Source organism: Cricetulus griseus, chromosome 2 (genome assembly GCF_003668045.3).
Source record: "Cricetulus griseus strain 17A/GY chromosome 2, alternate assembly CriGri-PICRH-1.0, whole genome shotgun sequence".
Taxonomy (NCBI): domain Eukaryota; kingdom Metazoa; phylum Chordata; class Mammalia; order Rodentia; family Cricetidae; genus Cricetulus; species Cricetulus griseus.
In genome coordinates, this window is record NC_048595.1 from 212,569,947 (window position 1) to 212,582,295 (window position 12,349).

The window sequence follows — 12,349 nt, forward strand, 5'->3', positions numbered from 1 at the left end:
AGAGTTACATAGAGAGACATTGTCTCAAAAACAAAACCAAACAAAAGTTTAGGGACTTATGGATATAAAAGGACAGAGAAATGAATCACATTAAGTTGGTCAACCTATTCAGCTCACAACAGTTGTCTTCTAACCTTTGCACTTGCACACCAACACACACACACAAAGTAAAAACGTGTAAAATAGGGGCTGTAGAAATGGCTCAGAGATTAAGAGCACTGACTGCTCTTCCAGGGGTCCTGAGTTCAATTCCCAGCAACCACATGATGGCTCACAACCCTCAGTATTGAGATCTGGTGCCCTCTTCAGGTGTGCAGGGACACATGCAGGCAGAACACTGTATACATATTAAATAAATCTTTTAAAAAAGTGTAAAATATATTTTTAAAAGGAAGACATCACACATTCAAAATATTAAGTCACATTTCACCCAATATTCTTAATTTATTAAATTTTAAAATTCCTTATCTAGCATCTAGACTCCGACTTTCATCTGTTCATGGGGGGGGGGGTGGAGCAGACAACCCAGGGCCTCATATAAACTATATATGAGGCCAATGCCACAGAGCCACATTCCAGCCCCACATGAGTAACATCTGGGCATCATTCAATACTGTCACATTGCTGTACAATTCGGCACTTTCCTTCCTAGAAAAGCCCAAACTTCTAACCTAGTATAAATACCACAACCTATCTTTAGAAATGAAGGTCATCTCAGCTTAAATGTGTCTACTAGGAAAGCACAATTCAGCAAGAAGCCCACACGTTCATACTCGGTTTGTTGCCTTCTGCTTCCAAAGGTGCATTGCTCCGTGGACTGCCTGGGCGATGATCATGGTGCCATTCTCTCCAAACTGGCAACCGTAAAAGCCCATGGTATTCCCACCTACTTCACCTACTCGGACCTATTCAAGAACAGAACAAGTTATCAGTCAACAGGTCCATTTCTCACACTAGAAAAGGAGTCCAGAGACTAAGTTATAGCTCATTTAATGTACACAAAAAGTAAAATTTTACAGCTCTAGGAATGTAGATTTGGGGTGTATATACTGACTTTAAAAAGCTCCATTTTGTATTTCTTAAATATCTACCTCTCACCTGTTCTAACCAAATTCCAGACTCTTCATCTGGAGCCCAGAGAATCATGCTTTTGTCCATGGAAACAGACAGCAATTTCACTTGCTGCTGCAGAACACCATCTGAAAAGTAAAAACTGGCATCTTTAAATCATCAACATGCAGAGTTTGAGACTGCCAAAACAGAACAGAAGGGCACGCACGTAGCACTGATTGCAGCAACAAAGGTGTGCAAAACCAGCTGTGATGGCCCACACCTAGAACTAATTCCAGCTCTTAGGAAGCTGAGGCAACACAACTCCTCTATACTCAAGACCAGCCTGGGATGCACTGTGAGATCCAGTCTCCAAAAACACAAACATGCAAACAGACATTAGATCTACCCTTAGTATAAACAAGTTGTGATACAGTTAGACAATGGAGTATTACACAGTAATAAGCTAGAGTTACAGGAACCAACATAGATATACCTCTAAACATGTACATGTGTGATGCAAAAAGGTAAGTGCATACTAGCGCCACACTTTGTCAATGACAACAATGCTGTCCATGACTACATAAACATGAAATCAATAACATGGCTAGGACTTATAGGCACTGAACTTAGCATTGTGTCTCCACAGAAGAATGCAGGAAAGCCTCAAAAATTCCTAAACTACAAACAAGCTAGAGGTTATTTCTCTAATACAAAATTTTAAAGTAATATATATTCCTTTAAATAAATTTTTAAAAATTTTTTGTTTTGCTATTTTTAAATTGTGTGTCAGTATGTGCTTCTCTGTGGGGTATGCATACCGGTGTCTGAGTTTGGAGTTACAGTTGTGAGCCACCTGACATGGGTGTTGAAGACTGACCTGGGTCCTCTAAAAAAGCCCTCTCCAGGCCCTTCCTGGACATTTTAACTCTTTATTTACAGATGAGTGTATGCATGCGTCTGCTTCTCTGTATGGGCACATACATTTTTGCTGTGCATACAGAGGCCATTAAGAGAGCATTAGGTTCCCTGGAATTACAAGTCTTTATGAACTGCCTGATACGGCGGGTCTTCTGCAAGAGCAGTGAGGATATCCACTGTCTCTCCAGCTTCCGACAGTGACTCCCTACCTCCCCCTTTGAAGGCCAAATAAATTTTTGAGGGCCAAATAAAGAGCTTAATTTGAGCTTGGAGTGTGAAATTAGTGATTCCACTTTGGCTGAGTCTTGGTGTAAGTGCTCAGCCAAAACAATATCTTCCTTATTTATTTATTTATTTATTTACTTCTTTATTTATAGGATTTTAATTATGTGTCTACATGTGTGAGTGCAGGTCCCCTCAAAATCCAAAGAGGGTGTCAAATAGATCTCTCCAGTCCTCCTTTCTCTTATTTTTACCGGTGGAAAATTAGCTATACATTAGCAAATAGTGTACAGTCTTTCTTCCTTTTTATTTGTATACGTACATGTGTCTGTTTGAAATAAGGTCTCACTACTCAAGATGGTCTAGCCTTGATCTTGTAATCCTCCTGTCTCAGCCTCCTGACTGATAGAATTACAGCTATGTGCTACCATGCTCAGCTCTTTCTTTTCATTTGGAATGAGGCTGTACTATATAGTTTAGCCTGCTACAAACTCACGATCCTCCTTCCTCAGCCTCTCTAATGGTGGGATTACATGCATGCACCATCACACTCAAGATTTTTGTTTTTTGGTTTCAAACTAAACTTGAGCTAGAAAAGAAAAAATAAATCTCACAGTTATTTTGCTCTCAGTTTACAGAGATGATAAAGCAAAGGCCCCTGGTACAGAGCAGGTACAGACATCTGACAACAGAGCACATAGGTCAGGAAAAGTGTGTGTGTGTGTGTGGGGGGGGGGTGATGGGATAGAAAGAAACCAGTAGGCAAGGCTACATGGAATACATCGGAGCTGGCTACAAAGGATAAAATGAAGACGAAGACACTTAGCAAATATGTACAACCTAAGAACTGAGCAGTGACCACCTGAGCACTAATGATTGCCATCCCTAGGGGGCAAGAACTGGGATATGCCTTGCTCAGCCTTATACTAGCACCAACTGGAGGGTAACCCTGCCCCTCCACAGAGAGAGGCCAAGGGTAAAAGAAAGAAGGGAAAAAGGTGTTGTTTCTCCTAAGTACTTCCTCCCACTATCACCACTTCCATACTTACCAGAGTGAAGATTCCAGTCATGTTGGCTTGAGTCAATTTTTCTTAATTGACTCACACAGGAACTTTAAAGAAACACAGTTAACAGGGTATGGCAGTTTCAGCACCTAGCAGCAATCAGTCAGCCTGCCTGAGTACAAGTTTCAGTGGAGCTGCTATCAGCACGGTAATTACACGGGCCAACTAAAAAATGCCTTACATTTACGGACTTTAGTCACACTAAACAATCCTCCAGTCAGCTGGTCAGCTTAAAACACTGTTACATTTATTGAAGCAAGAGCTGTTTGTTTTCCTCCTACCTTCGTAAAATGGAGGCAGCCAATGAATTGAGTTCACCCAGTTATCGTGTCCAGACAGCACGGTCTCCAGCATTATCGCAGCTGTTATACTAATCCCTACAACAGAAGTTTGACACTGATACTCTTTCCTCACAGCTCCTCTAACAAGAACATTTGTAAAATCAAGTCTGCTGTAAAATTATGTCAAAAAAATAGGACAAAACATAATAATCCAGATTCAACAAAGAACAGGAATTATAAACTTCATTAAACTCCCCTAATGGAGAAAAAGAGCTAAAGAATATATCTTACTATTTGAAATATTCTTGAAAAGGCTTTTACCCAGCAATTAAAAAAGCAAAATCACACATCATTTACATTTTGAAACATCACACATAGAATTCTTATATACAGCTCAAAACTAGGGCTGAGAGTGTAGCTTAGCCATGCATATGTGCAAACCCTGGTTTAATTGCCAGCACAACCAAAAAATACATACATTAAAAAAAAGTATTAAAGCAAAAACAAGGGCTGGGGATATAACTCAGGTTAGAGAGTGAGTGTACCTAGAACACCCAGTTTGACATTAACAGCAAGGTGTGGTGCAGCCCTCTAAGAACAACAGCATTCAGAAGGTAGAAGGAGGAGGTTCAGGAGTTAAGGAGGTCAGCCTGGGATAGATGAGACCCTGCCTTAAACAAACAAATAAATAAATACCAAAAACAGGCAAGCCAGCCTCCTTGATTCCCTAGTTGATAATCATCAATTTTCTTTGGGGGGGGGGCATTTCCTCTCTGTAGCTTTGGAGCCTGTCCTGCTCTATAGACCAGGCTGGCCTTGAACGCACAGAGATCTGAGTGTATCTGCCTTCCATGAGCTGGAATTAAAGCCGTGCACCACCACCGCCCGGCAATTATTATCAATTTTTTTAAAAATTTAACATAATAAAGAAGTAAGGAAGCTAAATTCATATTCCAGACCTTAAAAACAAATAAATGAACATTTTCATATTTTGGTATAGCTATTTATAGTATGTTGGCTATATTATTTCTTGGTTTCCTCCATACAACTGTTACCAAGCCACACCTCTGATAGACCTTATAACTAAGACTAACCATGAACCACACCCCTAATGAGTGAGGACTAGTGAGGAATGACTTTGGTATTTAGAAACAATACCAAATATATCTCCATCATACAACATTCCAATAGGATCTATGAATGGGGAAGAACATCTGAATTACATAAGCCACTCAAATGTAGAGAAAGAATTTAGCTTGTCCCTTATGAATACGCTCCAAAAGGACCACAATTCACACTATTCCTTAGGTCTTCCTATGCTATGCTTGCAATATTTCACAAATTAGTTCACTGATAAACAGTTAAGCGCAGCTTTCAGAAATTAAAAAGACCTGACTAATACAGTTTACAAAAGTGTTTCAAACATGAAACACTTAAAATAAAAAGCTCACATAAAAATAAAAAGTTAACCTTCACACAGATGTGTGGAGACAGAGACAAATGAAACAGCTAGCAGAGCTAAATATTGTTAGAAACACTTCACTGTTACCCACCTTCATCTTGTAGAGTGAAAGTATTTTCCTTCAGTTTTATACTATCGTCCTCAGTTTCTAAAGATGTTGGTTTCATATACAGTCTCCATATCCTTATTAAGCTATCCTGTGAACAGCTTGCTAGGAGAAGGTCGCTACCTATTTAGAAAATATATATTACATTACTTTTTAAAACACTGTATGCAGTAAATTTAGGTATAAGACTTTTTCATTTCTGCTGTGTATATTTCTAGATCCAACAATATTAGACTTTGTTTCCTTATCCTTCATTTATTTGACTGGAATTCATTTTTAATGGCACTGGCAAATATATACACAATGTTAATAAATACATATAAATCAAGTGGTTCTCTATAGCTAGGCCATGAAGTTCTAGGAAGAATTCCTCAAGAACATTTACATATAAATAAGACAACTATTGTCATCTTGTAAATATCAATTTATTTCATTCTTTACCACCCAATCAACAGTTAACAAGAGTTAAGAATCCCCTTTTCTGGGCCAGTGAGATGGCTCAGTGAGCAATGTACCTGCTGCCAAGTCTTAGTAAGTGTGACCTTGGAACTAAAACAGTTAAAAGAAAACTTGCTCCTGCTCCCCAATGCTGTCTTCTAATCTCCAGATACATGCCATAGTATGTGTGCTCCTTTTAAAAAACCTTTTAATTTCTTTTTCTAACTGGGACAGTTGACAATGTAACACTCAAAGAAAACTTAAACTTGTCCCCATCAAGCGCACATCTAATAAAATTCCATACTGACCAATGGTTGTCCAATCCACTCCTCTTATCCAGTCCTCATGTCCACAGAGAGACAGCACTTTCTGAAACTAGGAAGATAACAGTCAGTAAGGTACATGACACCTTGGTCACTAGTTGGGCTAGTCACTATCTTCAAATCTCAAGCAGTTTAAAGGTTCACAAGATAAAACAGCTCGTAGGACAACTGAATTTTTGTGACTATTTTTAAATTTCTATGTTAAGATACACTGCTAAGCAAACATAATTCTAGTCTCTCAATAAAAACCATTAGTTACCTGGTCATCCTGTTGAATAAATAAGTGAATTTTGGAGTCATCATCACCGCACGCTAATATTGGTACTGGGGAGGAAAACAGGCATGGCTGTAAGTACTGCAGGTACAATCACTGGGCAAAAAACCGGCTTCTCCCCACAACATCACACAAATTAACTGAAAGGGTCCAAGCTGTCTCCAGAAATAAATTGACACTGCACGGTTACAGCCAGTAGTTATGGCAAAACTAAGACAATTAGTGCATCCATTTTGTGCATTATGACAGAAGGGGAGTGAAAGTGAAGAACAAGAGGGAACTTCGGAGAAGGCACAGGGTAAGTGCTTGCCATATAAGCCTGAAAACCTGAGTTCAATCCCTGGAACCAACATTTAAAAACACCAATGTGGTGTTGTGCATCTGTAATCCCAGCAAGATGAGAGGCAGGCAGAAGAATTGGCAGAAGAGTTGCAGGACACCTATCCTAGAATACATGGAGTATGTAGAAACAAGAGAGTACTTGCCTTAGGAACAGAGTAGACAGAAAGACTCCCAAAAGTTGTCCCCAAACCAAAATAAGTTTCAAAGTAAGAACAAGTAAGGTGCATTTCTACAACACCAGCCAGAGGACCAAAGGGAAACCTGTTAGCCTAGCTGGATACTGAAGAGCCTCTGAGCCCAGCATTAGGTGCTACCTAAAAATCCACCCCTCCCCCCACAGGGTTTCTCTTGAAGCTTTGGAGCCTGTCCTGAAACTCACTCTGTAGACCAGGCTGGCCTTGAACTCACAGAGATCCCCCTACCTCTACCTCTCGAGTGCTGAGAGTAAAGGTGTGCACCACCATTGCTTGGCTTTTTAAAAAATCTGGTTTACAGGTGTTTACTAACTTTAAGGACTTTACATTTGGCTTGAGAATAAATGAAATGTTAAAATAAAAGAGCACATAATCAAATAAATGGTTAAGAACCCTGAGATGACTAGAAACTATGAGTTGCAAAACTAACCTCACTTCCCAGCCACCTTTGCATAAAGGAAGCATGACATGGAACCAGAGCCCCAGCTCTTGCCAAAGAGGACAGAGAGAAGTGGCTGGAGTTTCCTGGCCATGCCTTTGGCAGCTGGGCCTGTCCTCCAGGTAAAGGAGGAGTTAAAGAGAATCACTGTCTCACATCAAGTGTCATTTCTGTGGCTAAAGAAGGCAGGTAAGGTCAACTCATCAAGCAAGACATGAAGAGTTGCCATCTTGAGAGGCTCACACAGTTAAGCACCTTTCAACTTAGCCCAACCTTCAAAGAACTTTCTCCAAACTGTATTTAAATACATCCATGATAAATTCAATAAGCAGCAATATCAATTTGGCACATATCTTACCTACCAAAATTCCTAATTTTATGAGTTAGACTTGGGTTGTTGAGTACTGTAATAAATGTTACGTTATCAATATCTCAGTTTATTTGCTGCTGTTCTGTTTCTGAAACAGAATCTCACATAGCCCACGCAAACCTTGAACTCCTGATTCGCCTGCCTCCATCTTCCTAATGCTGAAGTTATAGGTGTTGGCCTCAACGCCCAGTGTGTTGATTTCATGAGTATTTGGATATAGGGCTGGGAGTACAGCTCAGCAGTAGAGTGCTGTTTAGCATGCCTGAGGCTATTCTCTGGATCACTAACACAAGAGACACAAATGTAACAGATACAAAACCAAGGTCCCAAACATTTCTTTTTGTTTTTCTTTTGTTTTGTTTTTTTTTTGTTTTTTGTTTTTTTGTTTTCTTTTTCAGGACAGGGTTTCTGTGTAACAGCCCTGGTTGTCCTGGAACCCAGGCTGGCCTTGAACTCACAGAGCTCCACCTGCCTCTGCCTTCCAAGTGCTGGGATTAAAGGTATGCGCCACCACCACCCAGCTCCCAAACATTTCTTATTCTTTTAATAAATAGGAGAACACTCACCATTAGTATCAGGCAAAACAGACAGGCAGACAGTCAGAACACATCCTTCCCCAAAGTTCAAGGTCTGAAGGTATTTTACTAAAAAACAAAAACTCACCATCAACAATTATCCCTGAGCTTCTCTACCTAAAGAAGCTGGGTGGCATCACTAGACCAGGGGGTCAGCAGACACATGGACAAGTCAAACCCAAGCTTCAGTGACTTTGAGAAATTAAATTGTTGAATTTCAACGAGATCAGAGAGAACAAAATAGCTTAAGCAAATACTTTATTTAAGGAGTATTTAGACAAAGTACAAAAGAACACACTCATATTAGGATAACTTTGAAGTTGCTTAAAATATTGGAACTTATGTGTGTTCTTACAACTGTTACTCACAATTTCTATGTCTTTTACCTAGATTACAAAGCCTCCAAACATACCTTCCAGTCCCTTTTTAGACCACAGTCGAACTGTAGAATCTGAAGCTGCAGAAGCTATCAGAGTACGGATCACACCATCGGATGGGTCACTCTGGTAAATGGCGTGCACAGCATAAACAGGTCCTTCATGGCCTTGGAGACGGACTGTTTTTAAAACCTGAATCAGGAAAAATGTCACACGTGTTATCAGAACAAAGGGATTATATAGCAGGGCATGGTGGCTCATGTCTGTAATCCCAGAACTCAGGATACTGATCCAGAGGACCACTGTGAGTCTGAGAACTGCCTGGACTGTCAAACAAGACTGTCTCAAAAAAGAGAGGTGAGGAGACTGTAGACAGAACATGATGGCTGTATATTTGTAATCCCAGCACTTGTGAGGTAGAGCAGGAGGATCATTAGTTCAAGGTCACCCTCAGTTACACCAGGCATTTTCTATGATCAGCAGTCCAATTCCTGAGATGTTCAACCTTTCCCTGTATCCCAATTCCTTACACCCTTCATTTATGCCTTTCATACCTCCACCCCGCCTCATTCTCCCCTCAGATGACTGTCCTGCCACCAGGAGCTTAAGGAAAGTCTGGCAAGTCTCACTTCAGGTCTCAAAAGTAAGAGCTCATTTTGTCTCCCTAGATTCTTCTGCTAAGAGTGAGGCCAGTGCGGGTGGCATTCTGCCCTCATTCAAATATAGGTGGCTCCAGAATTCCATCTAATTCCTGCAGCATTGGGGGCATGAAGAGTAAGTCTGGTCATACAGCCAGCAGGTCACATGACATGACTGTACCTGGTTCCTTATTTTCCTACTTGCCCATTTTTTTCTACAGAAGCACCTTTCTCCAAGGGCCTTAAAGAAAGAACCCAATTTTCCCTGTCCCTCATATCCCCAATTTATTTTGTAACTAACCTGCCAGTGCCAAAGTATTTTTTACACCATCTCTTCTTTTCTTCCTGTTTTTCCTATGCTAAGTTAGCAGTGCTGTCACAGTACTCTTGACATACTCCTCTCCTTAGCAACCACTGACTTACAAATGCCTGATGAATAAGAACCCTCTCCTGAGAACTAAGGATTGAACCCTTAGTTCAATCCTTATACATACAGGCCTCATACATACAGGCAGGTGCTCCGCCACCAATCTGCATCCCAGCTAAACCACAGTAACAAAAACTATGAGACAGTGTTTTGCTGCATGGTCTATACTGACCTTGACCTCATACTTCTCCAGTCTCAGTCTGTTAAGTGCTGACAACAGAGGCCTGCACCACGTGACCAGCCTAAGAACAAACTCCCAATGCTAGCACTCACATATCATCTTCCCTATTCTCTAGTATTTCTGCACACATGAAGTATCTAGTAACATTTCCCAAACTGTCTCCTCCAAGTTCAAAGGCATGCTAAGAGATTGGGGAAAGGCAGGTTCATTTGTGTAATGTTTTTCCTACTTGAAATCCTCACTCTTTAAATTTTTCCCAAGACAATCACTCCCCACTCAAAGTCCATCCACTTTATAACCCAACTCAAATGCCTTCCGTTTGCAGTGATGTGCAACAAGATCACGCACCTGGGCATGGAGCACTCTTGAGTTTTCATTATTCAAGTCTACTCTACCTTCAAGATAATGTCCTTGACTCATGAACAAGAGAAAACTGCACGAAACCAACACAACAACTTGCTTCACTTTTATTAATCTTTGCCTAACACTAGGAACAACCTAACTGTTCATTAAAGAGGCCCATGCACATCATACACTGTGTGGAATATCGCTTACAACTTGAGATCTATATTCACCTGGCAGCTGCTGCCCATTTAATACACCAAAATGTCTGCCGTTACCAAGAACAGAACAGGTCAGCCTGAATGAGGGATTTACAGAGACAAGTGACAGCACACGAATATGGAAGCAGAAATTAGAGGAAGGGTACAGGGCCCCTGACACATGGAAGGTAACAATCTCAGCTGGGTGTGAAGGCACATACCTGCAATTCCAGCCCTTCAGGGGATCGTGCCTTTAAACCTTTAAACTGAAACTTTGTCTCAGAAAATGTGTATGTATGGCATGCATGTGGGGCTGAAGGACAAACGTGGGTGTCTGTCCTCATCTTACACCTAATTTGAGCATTGCTCTCTCTTAGTTGTTCACAACAATGTATCCCAGGCTGGCTGCCCCAGAGCTTCTGGGCACTCTACTGTCTCCATTTTCCCTCCACAGTAGAGGATCTGGGATTCCAAGTGAATGCTACCATGCCTAGCCACTATGTGGGTTCTGGAGACTGGAACTCAGGTCCTCCAGCCTGCACAGCAAGAATTTTACTCACTGCATTCCCCCCAGTCCATGTCTTAGACACATTGTTTTTTATTAAATAAGTAGATAAAGTATCTTGGCTACTTTGATAGTTTGACTAGGAATGGGACCCACAGGTATATTTGAATGCTTGATCATTAGGGAGCGGCACTACTTCATATGGATTAAAGGGTGTGGCCTTGTTGGAGGAAGTGTCACTGAGGGTGAGCTTTGGGGTTTCAAATGCTCAAACCAGGCCCAGTGTTTCTTTCTTCCTATTGCCTGAGGATATAGAAATCTCAGCTCCTTCTCCAGCCCCATGTCACCCTAAGTGCCACCACACTCTCTGTTATGACAACAATGGACTAACCCTCTGAAATTCTAAGAAGCCCCAATTAAATGTTTTCCTTTATAAGGGTTGCTGTGATCATGATGCCTCTTCACAGCAATAGAACACCAGCTAAGAGAGCTATATACTTAAAATATATATAAAGTATTTGGGCTTCAGATTTTTTCCCCCTAATTGCTTTTGGCAATTTATTTTATAGTATATTTATGACTCAATTTACTTGAAATATTCAGCTTGGAGCATATGAGAACTTTTACTTTCCTGCACAACAATTCAATAATACTCAGAGATTTTTTTTCTTTTCATATATTTGATCATGTTCCCCCCATCCAACTCCTCCAGATTCTTTCCACCTCCCTGTTCTCATTCTTGCTCCAAACAAAAATCAAAAGCTGAAAATCAAAACAAATAGAAATACAAAAAAAAAAAAAAATTCTAAAATGAAAAAAAAAACAAAAAACAAAAAACAAAAAACCACAGCAAAACAAAATAAAAACACGGAATCAGTTTTGTATTGGTTAGCTACTCCTGGACACCGGGCTTGGCTAGGAGTATGTCCAATAAATCCAGATACCAATTATAGCAGGCACCAGTTGCAAATAGTCACTTGGTTAGAGACTTTGTGTCCACCTCTCCTTCTCAGTGCTGGAATTTTGTCTTCAGATTTTAAAAAACAACAAAGTATATGGGTTATAGGTAAACAAATAAAATTAAGTTTGTAAATGAAAAAAAAAGAGGGCATTTCATAAATCAAAAAAACAAGAAATGAGAGCTAAAACTTGAAAAGTAAATATAGTCATTTCTTAGAATTAGGAACAGCTACTGACCTGATTATTCTCTATTTCCCAGTGAATCACCCGATTGTCAGATCCTCCAGACACCAATTCAGAGGAAGGGGCTGAAAAAGTTGTGTTTTAGTAAATATTTGCATTCATGTCATTTCTTTCCCTAGTTGTTTTCTTCTCAATTTCTTAGGAAATCTAAGTTATCCAGTGACAGACCTTACTAGAGGTTATAGTGATAACACATGGAATTCATTTTATATGACCTTACTTTTAAACGAAGTAAAATTAATACTTCACAACAAAGTCCTATGGTAGGATGCAGTAGTCTTTGATGTCAACTGTGTTTTGAACACACATTAAGAGCCATCCTTTGTATTATATAATGGCTTCTACTGACCTGATACACACCTTACTCTGACTCACACTTGAGATAAGTGGTGTATTAAGCTTTTTCTAATTTCAC

The 12,349-nt window shown here is 40.1% G+C and overlaps 1 protein-coding gene across 1 annotated transcript in view; it reads right to left on the minus strand.

Moving 5' to 3' along the window:
- Elp2 (elongator acetyltransferase complex subunit 2) overlaps window positions 1–12,349 on the minus strand; it is a 36,638-nt gene that overhangs the window by 19,366 nt on the left and 4,923 nt on the right. The window contains exons 3-11 of the mRNA XM_027400587.2: window positions 11,929–11,999; window positions 8,474–8,630; window positions 8,053–8,130; window positions 6,127–6,191; window positions 5,853–5,919; window positions 5,092–5,229; window positions 3,539–3,634; window positions 1,099–1,199; window positions 774–905 (exon numbers count right to left, since the gene is read on the minus strand). Of these exons, the coding sequence (XP_027256388.1) occupies window positions 774–905; window positions 1,099–1,199; window positions 3,539–3,634; window positions 5,092–5,229; window positions 5,853–5,919; window positions 6,127–6,191; window positions 8,053–8,130; window positions 8,474–8,630; window positions 11,929–11,999 (905 nt within the window). The remainder of the gene's footprint in view (window positions 1–773; window positions 906–1,098; window positions 1,200–3,538; window positions 3,635–5,091; window positions 5,230–5,852; window positions 5,920–6,126; window positions 6,192–8,052; window positions 8,131–8,473; window positions 8,631–11,928; window positions 12,000–12,349) is intronic.